This window comes from Odocoileus virginianus, chromosome 5 (assembly GCF_023699985.2).
Source record: "Odocoileus virginianus isolate 20LAN1187 ecotype Illinois chromosome 5, Ovbor_1.2, whole genome shotgun sequence".
Taxonomy (NCBI): Eukaryota; Metazoa; Chordata; class Mammalia; order Artiodactyla; family Cervidae; genus Odocoileus; species Odocoileus virginianus.
The window spans coordinates 25,140,435-25,165,692 of NC_069678.1; the positions used below are offsets into that span (position 1 = coordinate 25,140,435).

At 37.4% G+C, this 25,258-nt stretch overlaps 1 protein-coding gene across 8 annotated transcripts in view; it reads right to left on the reverse strand.

Annotated features, from left to right (window-relative positions):
• Positions 1-24,453, reverse strand: part of NTNG1 (netrin G1) — a 360,421-nt gene extending 335,968 nt beyond the window's left edge. For 6 of the 8 annotated variants that reach the window (XM_070467729.1, XM_070467726.1, XM_070467722.1 and 3 more), the window contains exons 1-2: positions 24,364-24,453; positions 16,632-17,366 (exon numbers count right to left, since the gene is read on the reverse strand). In XM_070467729.1, coding sequence (XP_070323830.1) covers positions 16,632-16,877 — 246 coding nt within the window. In that variant the 5' untranslated portion in view covers positions 16,878-17,366; positions 24,364-24,453. Of the gene's footprint in view, positions 1-16,631; positions 17,367-22,966; positions 23,078-24,053; positions 24,140-24,363 lie in introns of those variants that run through there. The other 2 variants (XM_070467723.1, XM_070467724.1) reach the window with 2 other exon arrangements.
• Between the last annotated feature and the right edge of the window lie 805 nt (positions 24,454-25,258).

Sequence of the window (25,258 nt, forward strand, 5' to 3'; positions counted from 1 at the left end):
AATTATAGTATCTTTGTATAGCACTTTATACAGCACTTTGTCTTTTATAAGTACCTTCACCTACATGATTGTATTTAATGATTGATAGAGAGTAGGAGAATATGACAGGTATAAAAAAACAATGTTACAGTATCATGTATTGGAAAACATAAGGACAGCTGAACAGAATTTAGATTAATTCATGGATGGCACAGTCATAACATTTATTACTGCTGAGATAGATCCATGAAAGGAAATCAGTTTAAAAGGAAAGCTAAAGACAAGGCTTTGCTTGTGTCCTTAAGCTGGAATGTCCTTCCATTCTTTCTTCTTCCATCTCGGAGCAGTTTACTCTTCCCTCAAAGCTCAGCTTAAAGGCCATCTCCTCTATGAAGCTATCATTGATCCCTCTGAATTTTCAATGAGCTGCTTCCCTCTGTGCTCCCATAGCTGTTTATATGTTGCTCTAGCATAGCATTTAGTTTCTTCCTCTTTGTAAACAGCTGTTTACTTTATAAGGCTGCTTGAAGGCAAAAGCTAGCCTATCATTGTTATCTCCCATTAACGCCCTGCACAGGGCTCTGCAGAACAAGGAATTCCATTAACACTCAGAGCATTGAACTAACTGGGGGGACACCACTACGTTAGAGAACTAAATACTCCCACAAGATATTCCTAAGGGTCACCTTCTGCCAGATTCTGCACGAGGTCACTTTGATATCATAAATAATGGCAAAGATAGTGGAAAGAAGAATTGAGGAGGCAGGAAAGATTATTAAGGGACAATAAAAAGAAAGTAAATGTGGAGAGAGCAGAGATGCAGGAAAGCAGACTGATAGGACTCTTCATTCCACCACTATATACTAAGGGCCCACTGTGTATCAGGCACTAAACTAATTGCTTGGGATATAAGGGAAAACAGGGCTCCTTTCTTGTCTTCAAGGAGCTTCCAGTATTAGTGTGGAGACAGACAAGTCACCAATAATTACAAAATGAAGTGCTAAATACTGGTAAGGATAACTACTTACTATAACTCATTTGTAGCATGTCTAAGAAATATTGCTGTCAAATTGCCTTTAAAAATAGTTTCAATGAGGAAAAGGGGTTAGAGATTAGATTTCTAGTCTTGAGATAACAAAGTTAGATTCTGTCCTGGCTACTATGAATAATGCAATGATGAACAATGTTTGTCGTGTTGATCAGGACTGTGATGGAGATACACTGGATGCTTTCGAGGAAGAGGATAAATGGGCAATACAGTAGTCAGAAAAGTTGATTTAGGACCTGGCATTTCCATTTCTCATATTGAAATTTCTCTCTTTCACTTCTAGGCCTCCATGAGATTCAATACAGTGAGCCCATTCCAATATTTTATTAATAAAATGAGCTTTTATTTATTTTCTCACAGTTATTTACTTTAACATTTTTTGTTGTTGTAAGGAGTCACTATGTGGCTGTTCGGCATGTCTAGCGCAGTTGTTAAAACATTGATCCATTATAATCTCAGTGCAAATGCCATTGCATCCATGAATAATTATTTTAATACTGTGTTATTTAGAATACATTTCATTTACTTCAAAACCACAGTTGTGAAATTATTTTGATTTTAAATACCTGGCTTGGAGCCAGAGCCTCACAGTTAGTTATTAGATGCCATTCGTAACATCAGGAAAAGCCAGGCAATTCACAAAAAGGAAACTAAAGGGAAAATATTCAGAAGATCCCATCAAAGCAGAAAAGGAGAATCAGAAGGACTTCAACTTTTTACCAATAGAAATGATGATCATAATGATAAAGATGATTAACATTTACTGAGAACTGTGTTAAGTATAACTTTATCTAACTGTTGCCCAGAACAAAGAAATGTAATAACTTGATTAAGTTGAAACTTGAACCTTTAATTTATTGAATTTAAATAAAATATCCCTAATGGCACACACTTTCCCAAGCTAGACAACTCTACTTACGAGTGTGTTGGTGGGGGTAGGGGGTAGCCCGCCGGGCTCCTAGGTCCATGGAATTTTCCAGGCAAGAATACTGGAGTAGGTTGCCATCTCCAAATCAAGGGGATCTTCCCAACCCAGGGATCAAACCCACGTGTCTTGTGTCTCCTGCACTGGCAGGCAGGTTCTTGACCAGCTGAGCTAGGAGGGAAGCCCCTACTTCAGAATACCGGGATTCTGTATGTACAACACCCTTACACCTAAAACTAACACAATAAGGCACATCAGCTTACTTCAACCAAAATAAATCAATGAATTAACTAATTTTTAAAAATGCTCAGGACCCAAGGATCCTGGCAACTTCCTATCCAGAAAGGGCATTTGGCCCTTTCTTACTAGTATGAGGCTACTTCTTTAATCTTTACTGTTGAAACTTTAATCTTTAATCTTTACTGTTTTTACTCCTAAAACAATCCCAATTTGCCCCAAACAAACAGGCAAATGAACAAAATGTGTACTGATCTACCTACACTGAGCCTAAATGGAAACATCCTGGCTGTCGGTTTTAATTGGAAATGGAACCCTTCCCTTGCTGTCCAAATTTATTACAGTTACACATCACCCTCAGGTTTTCATCTAGGAAACAAGTCATTCTGGTGATGGATGAGGCAATATTTATATATCATTTTGCAAAGTAAGCAAAGAGACTTCCAGTTTAAAAGCACTATAAGGCTATTGTTACAGTTCAGTAATGAAGACAGTGATTTTGAAGAAAAAATTATATATAGCTAAATATTTAAAAATTTTAAACTGTGATTTTTGCATAAGTTATACAGATCAGAGTATATCTTTCAATTCAGGTAGAAGATGTCACTCTTAAAATTTGTTGCCCTAGGTATAAAAATCTAGTCAAAAGAAGTTTGTTTACAGTTTGGCTCAATATTTCTTTCTCTAAATCCTATATTTATTCCTACTGATCCATAACTATGAATATTTATTAATGATGCTCATACAATGTACAAGTGATTTACTATTAAATAATTTCTAAAAGATGAGCGGTCAAAGGTCATGGTACATAGAGTCCTATTAAAAATCCCAAGTTAATTACAGTTGTGATGATAATTAAATCAAACTATGAGTATCATGACATCTAAGGCAATAAAAGAAACATAATTTCTTAAACTTTTTTCAACTTTCAACTTTTTCACACAGTAAAAGGAAGCATATTAGTAAACAAGACAAAACTTAGGAAAATCCTTATAATTTGTTGGTAGGAATATAAAGGGTCCAACTGCTTTTTATGAAAATGTCATACTCTATAAACCAATAGATTGGCTATCAGGTACACATCTTGGGAAAAAGAAAATGAAACAAAAGTCTTGCTCATATGCACCAAGATATGGGTACAAAAATTTTTATTGCTCAGTGATCTGTAATTACATAAAACTGAAAAAGAAAAAAGAAAAAGAACTTCCTAAATTCCCTAAATAATGAAGACTGTATTTATACAATGGAATATACATTTTTAATATAATGGACAAGATCATACAGATCAAATGGATAATTTATAAAAACATGGTTGAATAAAAAAGTAATAACAGGATAGATTTTTCAGGATGGTAATATTTTAAAAGCCCCAAATCAAAATTGCATATTGTTTTTGAACACACAGCTTGGTAGAAAAAGTATTAAAATATGGACTGGAAGGAAGTGTACCAAATTTACAACACTGGTTCCCTCTGGTAGAGGGAGGCAAAAAATGGATCAGGGCATGAAGACAAACATGATTTAAACTTGGACAGTATTTTTTTTTTTAATCATAACAAAAATAACATGTACCTTTGCTAATTTTAAGTGGTAGTTGTATCTGCATGTTATATTGCTTACATACTTTAAAAACTAAAAAAATTCTTATGATATCTTCAAGATCAAGGACTTCCAAAGGTCCTATACATCCCAAAGACCAGATCTGTATCAGAGCAAAAATCTTTGATATGAATGTTATGATCAGATTAACATATCTAGCAATTCATTTATTCATTCAACAAATATTTACTGAGCCCCACTATAGCAGGTACAAGACAATGTTCTTGCCCTCTGGTGCTTGTACCGGGAAGGAGAAAAGAAATATAATTAAAGGAGTAGCATATGCCATAATAAATATAAGGTTGTTATAACTGATATTCAGTCAGAAGGTACCCAGTAAAGTGTAACCATTGACATCTCTTCTGACTGGTCAGTGTTGGGAGGTGTCCCAGTTGTTAAATAGTTTGAACATCAACTCCATAATAAATTCAATGAAGAAAAACTAAGCAGGATCAGGGAAAATGAATAAAGGGTGTGAATATGATTTTAGATGAGATGGTCAGATAGGCCCCTTTGAGAAACACTTTTAAGCAGAGACCTAACAAAAGGTGGTAAAGAGCTATGAGAAAATATTGAGGACCTAGGTCCAGACAAGGCAAAAATAAATTAAGTTTAACAAGGAACATCAAGTAAGTAGGCAGAAAGGACTAAGCAAGATGAGACTGATCAGAACAGAGATCAGAGAGGTATTCAGGGACCAGATTACATAGGATCTTTCAGGAAGCCACAGTGGTTTAGATTTAACTCTTAATGGGACACAAAAATATGAGAGGAAATTAAACAAGGAAAAGCTCTGACTCATTCAGATCCTTAAAATTTTATGTACGTATATTTACATAAAATATACTGTCTAGTTATATGTTTATATGATATTCATATAATATTTATACATACATAATATATGTATGATAACATGTGCATGCATGTTCAGCTGCTTCAGTGGTGTCTGATTCTTTGCAACCCTTTGGACTATAACCTGCCAGGCTCCTCTGTCCATGGGATTCTCCAGGCAAGAATACTGGAGTGAGTTGCCATGCCCTCCTCCAGGGGATCTTCTCAGGGTTAGAACCTGCGCCTCCTGCATTGCAGGCAGATTCTTTACCCACTGAGCCACCTTGGAAGCCAACATAACAATCTATATAATCTAATTATATATACCATATAAAACATTATATATTTTATATATTTCATAAATATATATTATATATTTTATGTGTTTTATGTTATATATTTCATTGTCTATATTATATATATCATTATAAAACATTATATACAATAATTACAAAACATAAAATATACATAATAAAGTATACATGAATTTAATAGTAGGAAAAAAGTGGGAAGCAAGGTGACCAATTAGTAGATACTGCAGGAGTGCAGCCTAGAGAAATAGCTGATTAGAACTTGGTTGCTAGTAGTGGAGATGATGAAAAGTGGTCTGATTTGGGATATGTTTGAAGGCTTAGCTAATAGAATCAATATATATGTGTTGTTAGAGACATAAAGGAGTTTAGGAGGATTCCTAGATTTTTCATCTTGAGTAACTAGATAAATATAAGCTTCCATTTATAGATATGGGAAAGACCAGAAGCAGAATTGATTTGGGAAGACGAAATCAAGAGTTCTATAATAAACATGTGAAATTTAAAAATGTCTACTAGACATCCAAGTAGAGACAGCATGGAGGCAGTTGGCTATATAACAGTTGTTATTGATAGTGTAAAAAAGAAAAAAAAACTCAAAAGTATCACGTTAACTACTTTCTCAACACTTCACCCACAAGAATACAATTTTGTTAACTAGCCAAAAGTTGCTAACTTATTATTCTGGTTTTTAGATGGTGAATACAATATGTACGCTGCTGTCTATGATTTCTAACAGCTTATTTCCATTTACATGAACACATTAATGGAAAAGAAGCAGGAATGGAAACAAACACTGTTGATTGCTCCTCGTATCCCAGAATGAAGACACTCATTACATAATGTGTATTTCCAACATTCCATACACTTTGTTTATAGAATCCAATTTTCTGAGTTTATTTTAGATAAAAGGCTTTTTAAATTCAAAATCATAGTGTTGTAGCTTACAGTCCCAATCATAAATGTGATTTTAAAAAGGTTTTTGTGATGATTTTATCTCACATACAACAAATAAAATTAGTGGGTAATTTATGGTATAGTTTAAAAGTAGGACATGCATGTTAGATGGCCTGGATTTATATCTGTTCATCCCAGGTGGTACAAGTGGTAAAGAATCCACTTGCCCATACAAGAGACTTAAGAGACACAGGTTCGAGCCCTGGGTCAGGATTCTTGCCTGGAGAATCCTATGGACAGATGAACGTGGTGGGCTACGGTCTGTGGGGTTGCAGAGAGTCATACACAACTGAGCATCTGAGCACAGCAATACAATACATAATCTGTTCCTACTACTTAATTGGAAAAGTTTCTTAACATTCTGTCTTAAGTACTTCACCCATTGAATAAGAATAATGATAAAACTGAGAATTACATGAACTAACAAAGTGTTTAGTACACTGCATGACATCAGGTAAGTTCTTAATAGCATTATTTGTAAAAACATTCCACAAGTTAAATTCAACAAGCATGCATAAAGAACTACAGTGTATTTACACGTGCTGTGAATGTGTGCTAAGTCACCTCAGTAGTGTCTGACTCTTTGTGACCCTACGGACTGTAGCCCACCAGGATCCTCTTTCCATGGGATTTTCCAGGCAAGAGCTATGCTAGGCACTATTAAAGTGATCTAATTATGACTAAATAGAACATTATCCTGAGTCAAACTGTAGACACATTGGTGACAGTGTTTCCTAACACCACATGTAAGATTAGTTTTCCTAAATTTTGAAATAAAAATCCACACAGCACGGTCCAGGCATCACAATCAACCTCAGTGGTCATCAGCAGATTTTTTTTGTCATGCACAGAGCCTCTTCTGCAACTTGTACTGACCACATACATTGGATTCTCCTCTCCCTTGAGAGAGTTGCTTAGAAGCATATTCGACTTCTTCATTTTATCACTTCCAAGAAGGAAAGAACAACAGGAAACAAACAAAAAGTTATATGGAATGGTAAAAAATCATTGTTCAGACATGACCTGATGATAGTGTCAGCTGATGGACTTCTCAATGGACATCAATCCTCTGGACCAAAAGGGCTATTTCTTTGCACTAAAACAGCACCCAGCTCAATTCTTCATTTAATTTTTTAGAAGTCAGTTCCAAAGTAGGTCAAAGAATGAAAACCAATTCTGGTTTCTTCCTCGGCTCACGTCCTTAATTTTCATGGAACTGATACTATGAGAATCTATTCCCAGAAAGATGAGAAGAAACTTACAACCTGCCAATCTCAGTATAAGGTCTTTTCCATTATGATGTGTGTGAAACAACTTTCATCCTTTTTCCCTTTTGTAAGGAAAGAAATTCTGAAATCTGAAAATGGTACATGAAAAGCTAGTCTGAGAAAAGGAAAAAGAAAAAAATAGTTAGTCTGCCCATTGGTCTGGGGAACTAAAACCAAAGCAGATTTCACACCAGCCATCTTTATACAAGGAATTGTTTAACTATGCAACTGTCTTCAAAAGCACTGATTCCAAGTGAACAGAAACACTTTACTGCGAGTGAACGACAGCTTCTTAAAGTTTTCACATTAGAAACAAAAGACTCAAGAGGGCACTCAGATGAATATTTCCTCGCTGTGAGATGATGGCCCCCTGATATCAAAACCCAGGGCAAAATTACATAAAATTTCCACAAATAAAGGGTATGGAAAAGTCTCTGAAATAAGATCTACTTTTCTGGAATAAAGGATATTCACTTTTGAACTTGATCAACTGATAAATGGATGGTATCTGTTTAAAAGGCCCAAATATATATCTTTTAATTGTTGACTTCAATAGAAACGTTAAAAAAGGGGCAAAAAGTGCAAAGGAGTAAAACTACTACAATCAGGAACCGGGAAATTTAAATGGCCAAGAAACGTATTAAAGAAATCAATCTGTTCAATAAGCAAATAAATAAACATTAAAAAAAAATAAAATGTCATTTTCACCTTCCAATATGTTTGTATATCAGTGCCAAATTTTTAAAACTATTATCACAGCAGAAAAGGTGCCCAGAGTAAGGATAATTTCATCAGTATCCTTTTTGGTAAACTACATAATTTATCTGCTAAGACTCTATATTAGAAGAAAATTTAAGACTAGAGGCCCAGTAATGATGAGGGTCTAGTGACTAGGACATTTTATAAAATGCTGCTGCTGTTGCTAAGTCACATCAGTCGTGTCCGACTCTGTGCAACCCCATAGATGCAGCCCACAAGGTTCCTCTGTCCCTGGGATTCTCCAGGCAAGAACACTGGAGTGGGTTGCCATTTCCTTCTCCAGTGCATGAAAGTGAAAAGTGAAAGTGAAGTTGCTCAGTCGTGTCCGACTCTTTGCGACCCCATGGACTGCAGCCTACCAGTCTCCTCCATCCATGGGATTTCCCAGGCAAGAGTACTGGAGTGGAGTGCCACAGAGGAAATGAAAATGAACTATATTTCTGGAAAACTGACAGAAGTTAAAATTGACACCAGTTAATAGCCTTAAAATATAAAAAATAAACAATCTAAATGTCTATAAATAGAAGACTGATTAAAGAAATATCCAGATATTCATATGGTAGAATACTATATACAGTATATCTCAGAAATACAATGTTAAATTTTTAAAAAGGAAGTTATACAATAATGTGTATCCAGTTTTTCCATTTATGTAAGGTTCAAAAACAATACTACTTGTAATTTGCAAGTAACCATCAATATGTAATTTTCAACTATTGTTAAAGAAGAAAAAAGAAGATAAAAATAAAGGAAGATAAAATATCAGAGGGCATAACACACATAAAAGAGTAAGGATCATTTCCCAGAGTTTTTGTTTTGGTTGTGGGTATGAGGATAATGTTTACAGCATTGCAATATAAAATGCATTTCTCATTGTGGATCAATTTAAAGCAATTTAAAGATTTTTCTCTCCCATCTCTTTTTTGAGATCATTATAAGCTGCCCAAATGCAGTAGCTAAATTTTTCATCTCTTAATTTTGTCTCTTAATTTAAAGACACAAGTATAGTTTACAAGGTGAAACTTGCTCATCTTCAGCTTATTGTTCCCAAACAGGTCTCCTAACTTTTGCTCTCTCCCATGTGGCAGAGACTATCTTCTTTTACCTCTAAAAGCTCTCTCTCATGTCCAGAGAAAAGAGAGCAAGGCCCAGAGAGAGGGGCCTGCCTGAGTCTCACATCTTGATTTAAGTCCCACACCTCTTTCCCCTGGTGGCTCAGATGGTAAAGAATTTGCCTGCAATGCAGGAGATGTAGGTTTAATCCCTCAGTCAGGAAGATCCCGTGGAGAAGAGAATGGCAACCCACTCAAGTTTTCTTGCCTGGAGAAGTCCATGGACAGAGGAGCCTGGCAGGCTACAGTCCATGGGGTCACAAAGAGTCTGACACGACTGAGCAATTAACACACACACATCTTTCCCCAAGATTCACTAGAGAATGCTCTGCTCTCTCTATTCAGTAGGATTCCACTCTTGAGAACAAAAGAATACAGCCCAACCCTTTAGCCTCAACTAAATACAAAACAATGAACTCATCATCAAAAAAATGTGCATTTAATATGGGAGAAGAAGAGTAGGTTTAATAAAGAAAACTATACGGATATATATTCATCAAAGCATTATAACCAAAAAAAAAAAAAAATCAAGTCATCAAGGTATGAGGATGATTAAATATTGTATATTTATAATAGGATATTTATAACTATCAAGTCATTCTTTAATAATATATAATTGATATAAGCAAATAATAAAGCTATATTAGCAAATAAAAAAAGATGAAAAATTATATGTGACATGATTCCATGATTCCAACTTTGTAAAACAAAATCTATATTATATTTAGGGAGGAAGATATAAGAAAAATGACAAAACGATTTCAATGTTGAGTGTGAAGTTTTTCATCTTTTCCAAATTTTTTATTTGGAAAAATATTTTGTGAATATTTTCAATACAAATGGAAAAAATTCTTCACACAGACTTTCAGTGTTGAAACTCAAAGTAGATTTTTCTCTCCCATATCTCTTTTGAGATCATTATAAGCTGCCCAAATGCAGTAGCTAAATTTTTTGTCTCTTAATTTACTGAGAAAAAAAAGATTCATGATAAAAATCCTCACAAAACAGGAAACATTCCAGAAAGTCAAATACTATATTCAATCAATTGATTAATTAGTTAAAAACATGTTATTATGTATTTGTTAACTAGATATATGGTAAATGCTATAAGGTAGAAAAACAAATGCAATACACAGTCTCTATTGAGCTGCTACTCTGCATCAACAGAGTATGACAGACTGTCTCATGTATTATCTCGTTTTGATAGCAGTGGTCCAGATCAAGAGTCAAGATACAGTAGACTGCAGGAAACATATGTGTATGTGGGTATATAAATAAATAAGATGAATAAATTGCTAAATGTTACAGAATAGTAGAGTAGATAGATGGGCATATATTTTAATTACATAGTTAAAAGGTCAAGAGAATGACTCGAGCTGATATTGAAAGTGAAAGTCACTCAGTCATGTCCAACTCTTTGGGATCCCATGGTATTCTCCAGGCCAGAATACTGGGGTGGATAGCCTTTCCCTTCTCCAGGGGATCTTCCCAACCCAGGGATCAAACCCACGTCTCCCTCACTGCAGGCGGATTCTTTACCAACTGAATTATCAAATTGGCAGTAAGTATACAGAGAAACCAACTTGATATAGACCTTGAAGGATGGGTGGAATAGGGATAAGAGGAGACTATTCCAAGCAAAAGGAATGTCTTCTGTCTGTCCTGGTAGAAAAACACATGAGATGAGGGACTTCTTGTGTGATGACACTAATCACTAACGTCAGAGGATCAAGATGCCAGCCTAAGACCCAGGCACAGTTCTAGAGCTAAGTAGAACAAGCCCCACCACCAAAAGTCTACAGAATATGCCTGAGAGACCTCAAAACAATCCAGACAGACTATGGGGTTTTTTAAGGACACTAGTGCAACACTTTTAAAGTAGTATTTCTCTAGAGCAGAAATCTTGGGGGAACTGAAGGAGGTAATTCAAAGTTGTCTACTACAAGGCAGTAATTATACTGAAGTCTCATGTTTCACCTTTAAAATCTTGCATGTGTGCATTCAGTTAAATGCCCCTCTTAATCTCTGTGTACAACTGGAGTGCCAGATAAATGAAATACATACACACACACACGCACACACAGGTCTAACTTATTAGTCCTATGAATTTTTGCTCCTCTCCCATTCTGCCACATGTAATGTGTCAATCTACCATTACCCAGGCCACTAGGCTGTGATTTAAACGCTGTGCCTCCATCTGCTGCAACCCACTCCAGCGTCTTGCCTGGAGAATCCCAGGGACGGGGAGCCTGGTGGGGTCGCACAGAGTCGGACACGACTGAAGCGACTTAGCAGCAGCAGCAGCATCTGCTGCACCCAGACTTTTTTCCTATCTTCTTCAGACACAGTTTAATATCAGGAACTTGGCTACCAGAAGTATTTTCCAAGTGGCCCTTTAATATGCAGCAAAATAATCCATGTTTAAACTTTGAGTACCAGTCTTACTTCTATGCCTCTATCCCCAGATTCTGGCCACATACCCCTATATATTAATTTTGCTTAGGACTTTTTTTTTTTTTTGCTTCCTTTCAAGGGAGGGACCACATGTTATTTGATTTTGATTCTCACCACCAGCACCACCACCAGGTTTTGCATGTGCTATATGCTCTGCTCACTTTATTCCACATACAGTAGCTTGGAGTTGTATTTGTGCATTAGTCCAACAGAGGCAAGGGCATTTCAGGACACAGAGAACACTGTCTGGGAACAATAAATGACATGAGGCAGGTTTTAAGCCCCACATAATCTTTATCAGCTTCCTCTCAAGGCCTCCCACATAAACCATGGATGCTATGCTAATGCAGCCTCAACCCAAATCCAGTGTCCCTTTCAATGGGACTGCCAGTCCTAAATCGCTTGGAAATGCCATTGGGTCCTGATGGAAAGTAATTGGAAATAAGGTTGTAAACACTCAGATTTAAAAACCATGTACAGTACTTTAGACTTGATACATAGGTAATAGGGAGCTACTGCTGGCTCCTTAACAAGGGAATACTTGATATAGTGCTATATCAGAAGACCGATCTCCATGGAACTTAACTCACTGCAAACATAAATTAAGTTTTTCTTAGAAATAAGTCTAAATAATGAACTAAACAATGAAGTGTTAATAATGAAGGAACTGAAGATTTTTAAAAATTTCATTCTGGCATAATTCAGGGATAAATCAATTCAAATGAAAGATGTCACGTTATTAAAACTTCATTCATTTATTAAATTATGTTTCATGTGAACAGAGTGAATTTTTAAGATTATTTGATTATTATATAAGTCAATGTCATTTCCAGTTTTTGGAAAATTGGTATTAATGCCTTGTCATTAAAAACATAACTAAATTTATCAAATTAATTTCTCAAAGGCCACCTGAAAGCCACCAGATGGCAACCTGAGCTGATGTCAAATCAGAAATGTAAGTTGTGGGTAGCCCTGAGACTATGCATCCATCACCACTCACTCATCCTGCTGGGTTCCTTTAAAATAATAAAACAGGAAGACTTTTGTACTACTTTTTAAATTCCATTTGAACATAATGAAATATGCTCTATCCACAATGCTTACAGTAATTAAAATTTTTCTCTTAATAGGAGTCCATTTGGAAATAGCACAATATGGAATGATCATTAATAGACCTGCTTTGGTGCCTGAATAAATGCCTATCAAGAGCACAGGCACACATTAGTAAATTTCCTAAAGAAAATCCATTTTCATTTCAAATTCTGACATTTTATTTAGAAAAACTATACCATTTCTTTTAATTATTTCAGTAAACATAATGAGGGTATTGCTAACTACACCTCAGAGTACTTTATTTTCTCCATTTTTTAGTAATATGAGTCTACATGTAATTAAAGGCGTGCTGCATTAATGATGCCGAAGGTCTCCAAGGGAAGCATTTAATGTCCACCTCATAATATTATGCCAAAATTACATGCACAGAAGACATTTTAATAATCTTTGTTTCCTAATTTAGTTTTGATTGGCTCTGAAATCCATAGCTGCACTCAAGGGCTCACATTTCTACCATCATCAGCACTTCTGTGTCATAAATTGTATAAACGCCTATGACTTCTTCCATCTGTAGGCTTCTTCTGAAAGCTTCTGTTTAACTTACCCAGAAAATCAGCCACAGACTGGAGATAATGGCAGATAATTTTGCCATTTTTAAGCTACTGGGGTGTTGCATGAAGATATGACAACTAAGTTTGTCTAAACACAAAGGACAAATCATAGCTTTACACCCAGGTTCAGGTCATCAGATTTGCTCTTTATGCAAACTGAAACAAACTGTATTCATTCGATGATCTCTATGTTCTGACAGAGCTGTGCTACCTGAAGCTTTTATGCAGCTGAAGGAAGGACACAATCTATATTAATGTTATCGCAGCCTAAAAAAAATGTTTTTAAATGCTTAACTCTCTTCTACCCTTCATATTCTTCCCCCTTAACAAAAACAGAATTTTTTTAAGCCATCAACAACTTACAAGGAATATATCAAACTAAACTAAAAAGAAAATGTAAGGCCTCAATATACAAAGTTCATGCATATACATGTATATGTGTATATCTATTTCTATTCCCCATTCTACTATCATAAAACAGAAATGGCAAAATCTCCCAAAAAACTAATATTTAAAATGCTGGTACTATTACTATACAAAAACTTAAAATTACTGGGACATTAAAGAGGTATTAAGCAGGTTGCCTAGGTTAATAAGCAGAGATCTAAATGGAATCATGTGGTCCGTGTTCTCTAAAATCTCACTCTAAAGTAAATGCAGCATTCACGGATGGTCACTGGCATATAATGATGGAGGTGATGCAAAAAGCAGAGTACAGACTCTTAGTGCACTGCCAATGAAATTCACCTTTTATAAGATAAATTGGCTATGGGAATTATAGGGTATTTCTCTGACCAAATGTCCCCTTGGTGCTCAGAATTGCTAGTCACAGCTAATAAGGGTGTCACTAGCCGAGTAAGTGATTACTGAAACCATTCTGCAGCAAACATTTACATATCAGGGCTAAGCAGTGATTGTGCTTATATGGCAGCTTCCCTGATGTAATAGGCCGTAACGACTCTGAAGGAGCAGGTATGGAGGCACGTGTCAAGGAGGGGAGAACGTGAAAGTCATAACACAAATGACTTTATGGATTCCCATTAGACCTCGGGCTAAGGAGCACCCAAACAGGTCTGATATGACAGCATCCTGAAGCAGCTTTACAGCCTTGTGTCAGGAACCCTTATACTAAAGAATTTTATGGAAAATACAAAACTGGAGAGAGGATATGTTGCTATATTAGGTCACTGTCTTTGACTTGGTATACAATATGCATACAAGCAGTCCCAAACTTTGTATTTAAAGGGTAGATTATTAAATCTGTCATGCCAATCAAATGTATATTAAGGAGTCCAAGTTATGCATTATAGGTAACATCTCACAAATCTCACACTCTCTCTTGAAAAACAATTCTGTTTAATGACAAGCTTAAACCCACCAAGGCTTCTGAATATTTGCATCATAGTAACATGCAGTATTTTAAAACACTGTCCTATGGAGTTTCATATAAATGTGTAAAGTACATATATTACTGCACTTGAGAAAGCTGAGGAATATCATTTTCATTTTTTCTCTTTTGGACTCTAACATCACTTAGTCACTGAACTGCTAGGAATTGGCTTAAGAACCTTAGACCATGTAACTGTAAAAAGCAGGCATGAGAAGTTCTATAATGTACCCTTTCCCACTTAAGATGGGAGAGAGAGGTATGCTGAAGACACCAGGTAAACCCTTCAACATGATGGACAGGAGCAGTGCTGAGCAAGCATCCTCTTGCCAGAGGCTGACATCAGGGAAGCTGCACGTTCAAATCACATGTTGAGCACATCATATAGAGCCTGTGCAAGTACAAACAGCACTCTGAAAAAGGCTATTTTACTTAGATCTGTAAATTATTAAACAATTCCAGAAGAGGCATATTGCTAGCAGTGCATGCAAGCCAATACATAGAGTGTCTTAATAATATTAAGACTTGGCCCAGAACTATCCTCTGCTAAGGACTGGAAGATTGCACCACCTGTCACCTCAACAGCCATTTCACCCCTAGATTTGCAATAAGATTTTAAATTTTACCTTTTATGAGAGATTATTAGAAACCTTATATAAAGCCAACAAATGCCTCTGCTCTCTTTTACAGATTTATTACAGTTTTCCTAATATATTTGAATAAACTCCTCTTCTGCTAGTCTCTGGTTTCTAAAAAGCAACTTTTCTGCAAAGCACATACCTGCTTCCCAGAGACGGTCCTCTCTTTGAAATATTTAGTCTTTCAGAGCACTTTAGTCATAGTGACACCTAATAGCCAAGCTCTTTTTCTCACTCTCCACAAAATCAGGTTTAGACTATAATTCAAACCAGTCCCCAAAGGCACTTCTGAAAAATGGCAAGCCCTTAGCTTTTAGGCGAAAAGACTCTTTAGTGCTCAAAATTGTTTCCTGTTACAAAACCTTTTCTGCAGTGCTAGGTCTAAGATGATCTTATGCTAATTTAACTCACTAGGGACTGTGAACAGATGCTACTTTGATTAATAGTTTCACTATCCTGAAAATGCCAGGCCAGGTTCAAGATAATAAAGTCAGGTAAAGATACTATTAAAATCTGCCATACCATTACATCTGTTATATAGAGAAAAATGAGATCCCAGTTCATGTATCAAATAAACCCTATGTATAATAATAATAAAACAACATACACCAAATGAACATACTGTTTGAATTCTTTAGCACACTGATTTACATCATTTTAATGATCAAAGTCTTTACTTACACCTTATGGGTATATTTTCAGCAATGTCTCTAGTAAAAAATTCAACGTGTCACATAGCATTTACCTTACCACCCAGAATGCCTTTTCTATACTATGAAAACAATGAATTATCTAACTTTGCTTATCAAAAGGAGAGTATTTGAATTTTCATGCTCCATGTCATTACTTATTTAGGAAACCTTTTCAACATTCCAGCCTTTTCTTTGGAAAACCATAACCCTTACAAACAAGAGGCTGGATAAGTTGACAAGACTCTTCCAGAAAAGCTTCTCATGAGGCTCTGGCTCCTGTCTCCTAACCAAGAATTTCCAAACCACAGCAGTTTCCCGATGAGGAAAACCATGAAATCTACTCAAGCCTTGAACTGTAGAACACAGGACTGGCCTTCATTTAAAGAAGCATGTGAAGAAACCTTTATGTTTTTAAAGTTGGCTTACCAATGGATTTTATCCTTAACCTATCACATGTGGTCTAATCATATTCCCAATCTGCATTCTGAAATTTAAACTTCAACTGGACTTTTTGCTTTATAATTTATATTCAGTGCATTTGTCTCAGTGAAACCTTTGGTTCGCAGGAAGTGTGTTAATCACACTGTGCAAAGTGTAATTCTGGGTGGTGCAGGCCTCCACTGAGAATGCAACTAGCCTGTTAGCACAAATCTGCCACCTGCAGATTCTGCTCATTGCCTGAGTTGAGTTTTCACACTCACCACATTTGTATGCACATACAACATGCCAGCACTTAACATGAAATATGCAATTCAAAAAGGTTGTCTCACCATTGCACAGAATGTCTCAGGAGGGTCTCCACAGGTAATGTCTGGAGGATCCAGTTTCACTTTCAGATATTTTGTCATGTCTGTGGATTCCGGCTGACAGGCCATGTAATCCCAAACTTTCCCTTCTTCTGTATAAATCTGAGTCTTACACACATCATAATGCCCCCACACTAAAGGGTAGGGCTGCATCACGGAGGACACTGTAACCCAAAGGGCATGAATTGACAGGAATCTTGACAAATACATCTCTAAATTCTTGGCAATCTTCGTGGTCACTAAAGCAGCTTATCTATGTCTACACGTAGGTAGGTTTGTATATTAAAAAAAGAAAAAAAAAAAAGAAAAAGAAGATGAGACTTCAGTGTAGATTCCAAAACTAAAAGTGAAGGGTTCATATATTGCACATGATCAGGTATATTGAGGACTTTGGTGGAAGCCTAGCATACTTGTGTACTAGGCATTAGCAACAACTTGCAGCTTTTTCATTGTCCTAGAATGCATCTATTAGCCTTGGGTCTAGTTTGGTTTTTCATAAAAGATGTCCAGTAGCAGATAATGATTTATCAAAATGATGGCTCTCCTATTGTACATCCAATAACCCTGGGTGCTCGACGCTCACAGTTCACAAGGGATGCTCAGGCGCACTGAGGTGTCAGTAGTTAAAACAAAAGGACGAGTGTCTATCGCTCGGTGTCTGCTGCCCATCAATCATTCTTCTCTTCTGGCACCAACACCCTTTTAGAAACAATAAGAATAAGAGTTATTGTCCCACAGTCAATGCATTACAAAATATATGATATGTTGACATTTGGGAAGTTAGATGCAATATGAAGCAAATTGGTGTAATATGGATAACCTTTACTCAGCTGCTTTGCTAGAATGAGCAAACCACAGAAATCACTCACATTAGGAAGAATTTTGATATGAAGGATTTAACTCTTCCATAACAAAGACAGATGTTTGTGTTCCAGGTGACTTACAGGTTTTCACTTCAAAAATTATATTCCCATCTTGACAAAACTGAAAGCAAGCAGCTAGATTTAAACATTTCTACATATATTGCAGTGCTGGAAAATCTTCCAGGGGAACAATGGGGGAAATGAGTGCTTTTATAACAATGGCAAAGAAGTGACAACTACTTCTATGCCTTTTGTCTCTTGGCAAAGAGACCCTAAAAATCTACAAATTCCTTGTACATTTCTTAGCTTTTGTTAACTGGAGTGAAAAACCAGCATTGTTGGCACAAGCCTGTCCCTTTGGATTTGCTCATTATATTAGAAGAATTTAGCAGCTTTTGTTTAGCTGCATTTAGTGATAAAGATAACTTGGTTCTCTGAAAAAATATTCAAAAATAAAACCAAAGGAGCAAATTTTCCTTTCATAAGAATTTTCTATTTTCTTACATCTTTTTATAGCCACTACATCTGCATTTGCAGTTACTCTCTGTAACAGAAGAAGGGAATTTGTCCCAAAGGCAAATATAATACACTGCTTTAAAACTAAAAGCTCTGTAGTAAAACGCACAATTTAAAATGCACATATAAAAATAGCTGAGGGTGAGTTAACAGGCCATGAAGCAGAATAATATGGCACTAATTCTAAGAGAAAATAAAAATTACTGTTTAAAAGTACTTTTGGCTAACTGATAATACAGCCTACAGACCATGAGTTCAAGTCATTGGTGAGTTTACCTGGCAACTTTTCTCTTTAGAGATCACTGTCTAAATCTAAACAATCATATTTGGAATCCAGGTGTAAGAAGAGTGCATTTGCTTAATTAGCTGATTTATATTGTCACAGTCCCAATAAAATGTAAAAGGACAAAAAAGTCTACAATCTTAGGAAATACCATATAGACCCTTCAATTCACACTAAGCAGTTTAAATATGGAAGTTCACTGTCCTCACACAATCTTATAGAAGGAATCTACTATATTTAAATAATATACCATCTTAAAATGAACTAAGCCACAGAGACTATGAAATGCCAACAGATGGTTGAATTGTGTTTCCATAGCAAAGTAATTTATAATAATTGCTTTATGGATGCAAGTGCAATTTTCATTATATTCAATTCATAAAATGCTATCATACTGCTGCAATTTGTGATATTTTCTATTAGGAAAAGTGTTGAATATTTGAGTTCCTACGAAGCAATAATTAGCAGTTTGTCTAAACATGTATAAACTACAGATTTGAATCTGCCTCTTTCTTGTAATGTAAAGACCATATTGTGCTCAGTACATTTTGAAATCTTAAACCAAAAAGAAAAAAATCACAGAGAATGTTGTGGCTACTACAGCCTTCTGCTTTTTTCAGATTCATTACTAATTTTTAGTTGATATTTTCAGAAGCAGCTGACATTTTGACAATTAATAATCTGAAAAGGTATTAAAATAATACAAATTTGCATTTTCTAGATGCATTTTTCAACTGCGTTTACTACTTTATTACAATAAGAACAAACACTTTCATGGAGGCGGAAATGGAAGGGAGGGAAAAGTAGGCATTATAACTGAAGCAGTATAAAATCTACTACACCAGAAATTATTAACTTAAATTCTTAGTTTCAAATACGTAACAACATGCTAATCAGCACCATATACTCTTGAAGACCTGAGATGAGCTGCTTTGAGTTTAAAACGAGTGAGCACAACAACTAATTTTTAATATTATTTTTAAAATATGACCTTAAGTGTATATTTGAATTCTCTGAGATTAATAACATTTTAATCAATAAATATTATTCTCCCTAATCTGCTTATTCTTCACTACTGTCTTCATCCACTTTTTTGCCTCAGCTGAATCACAAAATGAAGGATGACCATATAAATTTATGATAAAAATTTGGTCACTAAGGAAATGTATGGGAACCTGGGACTATTTCCTGACACAAGAGCAATCCCAGTGCCGCGAATTCTCATAAAGTACACCAGAATTATAATGATGGTCATTACACAGAATTATGGACTACACCATTGATCGAATTTAGAAAACTGACAAGAGAAAAATGCAGAGGAGTGCAAGACATTTGAATATTAGGCAGCTGCAGGACTGTGCAACAGACATTCTTGACAAGAAGCAGCCAATTATAGCTTAAATTTCTGGCACATAACCAGTTGTGATTAATAGTTTTCCATTACATTACAGACATATTATTAATGTATTAAAAATGTCAAGCTTTGGCAAGCACTAATATGGCATGGCTCAGTTAGTCTGCAGAATTTACACTTAATGAGCTCCCATTGACACAGGAAAAGATATTGACCACAGCATATTACAGATCAGGAGCAGAGGGTCACTAAGCTGTTCTTTAACATAATTATTTGATTTCATTCCAACTTTTATGTTTGTAGCCTCACTTAGTGTGTATCCTTCACATTAGGGTCTACTTTTCATTGCCATACACTTCAAAGAAAATCCTCTGACTTTAAAATCAGTAAGAAACTAATAAATCTATGAACTCCCATGCCACACACTGGAAAAGAAGCCCCTGTCAAAATCAGGAATTTTCTATTAAAGTATAATTAAGGAGTTTTCAAAGAAAATAAAATGATTTTAAAATAGAGCATGATTTACCCCTTACCTAATGGTACCAGTTCCCATCTGGCTGGGCTTTCAACCAGGTTAAAATCACCAATAGCATCTTCAAAGCTAGGTCATTACAGCAAATAGCCAGGCAAACCGATTATGAGGACAGTCAATGACATATCTGGGGATTTAATATACCAAACCAATCCCTTCTGGCCCATAACTGAACTAATTGCCAAGTAACGTGGACTTTAAATTTGTCTCAAGTGCTCACCTAAATGTGAGCAGCTTCAGAAGGGCCCTGCACAGCCCCATTTCTAGTTCTTAACTTTGTGAACCCTGGGAACTCACTGTAATCACACAGTGACATCATCTCTACCTGTGCACTCAAGTATTAGGAAGTCCTCTTGGATAGAAATACCCATTAATATGCCATGAGTACTCCACAGACCTCTGACTGGTGTATAAATTTGCAAAGCCAACATGAAAATACAAAGTTATGTCATGCCCATGATAGATGTTACTGATCTGGACTAAAATGAGCTATAACATGGCTTTGCATACAAGGAACATATCTGTGCCCAGGGTCCTGTAGCTAATTCCCTTCCACCTTGTGTTAACTTTGCAGAAGTCATTTCACAGGTCTTTTCTTTCATTACAAAAGAAGCCTCCTAAATATTACATGGAAGTAATAATGATCAAACTTATAGACAATTATACTCTAAAAACAACTGCCAATGTCATCAAAAAAGAGGAAAACATGGACAGTAAATCCACTAACTCTAGCTGGCTCTCAGTACCCACTTTATTATATAATCTCACAAGGAGGCGGGGGTGGTGATAGTAGGCTATTTATTCCATAAATACTCAGCTCTTCAGGGGCACCTGAAATAGACAGCTATTGACTCATTCCTCATAGACATTAAGAATTTTATAAATATGCATGTTTCTGAATGGGAAGGAACAAAAAGAACATTGATATAATCATATTCCATTGAGTGAAAAATACAAGGAGATAAAGACATACCCAAATTCCATAACATATCAAAATTAGCAGCTTCCAACATTGTCATAATGAGATTAACTAAATGGGATATTTAACATATATTAAATGCTCTCTGTATTTATTTATGTGTTGTGAAGAAAGCATATTCTAGTCTTCTTAATGGTAGACATTTGCTTCTATCCTTTTGTTAACTGTCTTTCAAGATAAAGAAATTTAACATGTACTGCAACATCATTGGCATATTTTACTCATACTTGATTGGGTATTATGAGCAACTGCCTATCAAGAGATTCTTAATAAAACTAAAGAGCACACCCTTAGTATTTGAAAAATCTCTGCTTTCACCAAGAGAATAATGATTAGGGAAATTAGAAAGCATGTATTTTGCAGGATGTTTGGGGATGGAATAATACATAAAATTATTTCATAAAAGTCTAGAATAAATATGCTGTTTTATTAATGTAGAACAACAAATCTTTCATTGTCTTGTAGGGAAGTTCAGAAATTCAAGGTTTCAAGTACACATTTGAGAAAATCTACACCCACCTAAAGTTTTGAAACAAAACTCTGGATTCTGACGATAAAATTGCTTTTAAAAGTACACTAAATCTCTTACTGACCTATAATATAATTCATACATACACATTTTTCTGTCAAGATATAATTAATTTTCTGAGTTGTACAAAATTTTCTTTCCAATTCACTTGGTGTTTTTTTAACTCTAAAACTCTCCAAATCTTTACAACAGTTAGAAAATTTATCAACTAAGTGTGTAATGGTTTAATTTTTTTGAATTAGTATTCGATCTGTTTTTTTCTTCCAGAAAAATAACAGAGGCAAAGACAGGTAAATGCACCACTTACAAACATACAAAAGGAAACAGAAAAATATATTAGCCTCCTTCTAAAAAGCTAACCTGAAACACATACATCCAGTGAAAGTTGACAAAACAAAAATATCACTAGGAAAAACAGCTTTATGTGCATATAAAATCATCAACTATTTTCTTACAAAATGTTAGGGTCACCTTTTTAAATTTTCACAATAGGAAGTATCGCCAAATTAATAGCCAACTATATAGAATTTTGAATTCCCTTATGTTGGTCTTCAGCGGTGAAACAGATCTTATTTCATGGCACCCAGAAAAACTAGGAAATATAGCCCTTATGTATGTAAACTAGAACAACCTTCTGTATGAAACACTTGCATTTTTTTTCTTTGCATGCTAATCCACATGCAAAGAACCAAATTTCGTCTTAAAGAAAAACTGAAAGCTACTTATCTTCCAAAAGATTCTTGAACAGTTATTGAGCTGATTTTCCTTTGCCAAAGAGAAAGAGGGTGAGGGGAGTTTAAGGCATTCAAAGTGGCAGTTCAAAATACTTCTATGAAACCTGCGATTGTTAATTCCCCAAAGGTTAGAGATGACCTCAAAGACTAGACAAATCAGAAAAATATTGCCCCTACTGCGAAAAAGAGAATTTCTGGAAAACTTTTTTCTAACAAGCTGAACCATTAAGTATATCTGAATAAATGATTTTGTTACAAGATTTTTCTATTTTCCCCCCAATTCTGTAAAATAAAACTTTTAGTATTTTCAGTCATAAAATAGGGCCTTATTTCTAGAGCAAATCTACTGCCAGATACACCATATGTTTAGTGGAATTCTGAATCTTACTCAGAATTTTCCATTCCAAAGATTGACAAACTGTTATGATAAGGAGTGGTTCCATTACCATTCCCTGGGAAGATGGGGGAGGAGGTGGAAAACAAAAGCCTCTGACTCTGGAAATCTGTACCTGATGTGTGCATGGAAACGCAATCTCCAACTTTTCGAAACAAAGTTGCTTAAAATCTCCACTTGGAATTTTCCTCCCCTCCCCTGTAAAATGACAGCCTTAAGTGGATTTCTGGAAAAGAAAAAAGAAAAGAAAAGGAGGGGGGGCGGGGGGGGGGGGGGGAGTCTCTAAAGTGATGTTAGTAAAACAAACAGCAGAGGGCGCAGTTTCTTTTTTTATCTAAGTTTTCCTGTGTATGAATCACTTAATTGGTTATTTTGGGCCCAATAATACTCAGTATTATTTGTATTATATATAGACATCCACAGATCCATACAGGAGAGAAATTCAATGTCCCTAGACGAATCCATCAACTGATTAATGCAATGCCAGTAAAGAATCGGAGAAAATATTCCAAACAACATTCCTATACCAAGTCTTTCTGTCAATTTTCCCTTCTCCCCAGCTGCACAACATGGGATAGTAATGCTTTAATCTCGCACCAATAAAGGAGATTAAAAGAAAGGAACTTCAAAAGCTCACTGTGGCCACCAGCCCCACGGGGCCGTCAAGAGGGCAAGTTTTTTTTTCTCCAAGCGAGGACAACTGGCAAATAAAGAAAGAAAATAAAGAAAAAGGAACCCTCCAATGCTTTATGTGTGGTCAGGTGTGTGTGTGTGTGTGTGTGTGTGTGTGAGAGAGAGAGGGAGAGAGAGAGAGACAGACAGACAGACAGAGAGAGCGACAGACAGACAGTGGGGAGCGAGCTGTGTGTCTGTGAGTCCGTCGATGGAAGCACGGACCCCGCGCCCAGGCACGGACTACAACACACAGACTCGTCACCTGCCCCGGGCGCACACCAGCAAGACGTGTGTGGGTGTGAGGGTGCGGGCTGTGTGCGCTCAGAGGTTCTGCGCGCTGCCTCCTCAAGGCGCTCCACAAAGTTCCTCGCCCACCCGGAGCCTCCCCTCCCGCCTGTGGACGGCGCTGCGTGGGGTGGGGGTGGCGGGGAGCGGGAGTCGGGGGGAGGGAAGGAGGAAGCCCGGGGGAGAGGGGCCACGGGAAGACGCGCGGGTCGCCGCCGGAGCGGGAAGCCAGCGGCACTCACCGTGGGGCCCGTTCGCGAGACGCCGGGCTGGAGCCCAGCCGACGGCGCGGGGCGGCGGCCGAGCCCAGCCGGGTGCGCCTCGGGCGGCGGCCGCAGCAGCGGAGCCCCGGGCGGCGCTGGGCGGGCGGCGGCGCTTACCGCCGAGCCATCTCCGAAGCGCGGGCGGAGCGGGAGAGCTGGGGGTGTGGACCCGAGCGCCGCGGCCCGGCCGCCGCACCCCGAGGTCCCGGTTGCGCCTGGCCCGTGGCACGAGAGGACCCCACGGACGCAGAACCCCGCGCCCGCCCGCCAGTCCCCACCGCTTAATTACCTTCGCCTCTGGCCCCCCGGCGGGGGGGCAGCCTCCTGCACGTCGCCCCCTTTCGGAGCCCTAGCCGAGAGGGGGAATTCCTTCCCGTTGACGTCCTCTTCCGAAATGCAAAAGATCAGTGACTTTGACAGGTAGATGAGGGGGAGGGAATAGGGGTGGGCGGAGAGGAAGGAAAGATGAGAAAGGTGCCTCTCCCTCCAAAAATATAGTGATATTAATAATGAAATCTCAGCCTTCGGGAGGTCTTGCCAGCCCAGTCCTCTGCTTGCCGGGTCTCCTCCGCGCCTCCTCGCGCCACTGCCTCTGCCACTTCTCGCCTTAAACTTTACTGAGGGTTGTTTTTTTTTTTTTTTCTTTTTTTTCCCCTATTTTTTTTTTTTAAGCCGCAGGACGACTTCCTGATTTCCCGGGGATCAGAACCAGCGGTCCGGTGGTTCTACTCCGCTTAGCACAGCTTTCATTTTATTTCAGACGAAGACGTTGAGCTTACTCAGAAGGGACATAAATCAGGACAATTAGCATTGGCGCCAAGAAGATCCTCTAGTACCAATTTCGTCCGGGCTTCCTTCGCGCATTCCTCCACTCAAGTCAGAAATGTCACTGCACATAGCGTTGATGGCTGCGAGACGCGACGCACCCAAAGTCCATTTGATGAAATATACATGGCCCGCGATGCTTCTGGATTGCGGTTCCCGGGCTCCCCGCCCCCGCCCGCGGCGCCTGGCCGGACCCTGCTCCCAGCCAGCAGCGAGCTCTCTGCAAACTTAGGGGCGCGAACAAATTACAGAGTGAGCGCAAGGGCCGGAGAAGAGAAAGAAAGAAGCAAGCCGGGGGAAACTGCAGCCCTTGGAGGGGTGGCATGTACGTTTCACTTAAAAGCAGATCTTCTGCAACT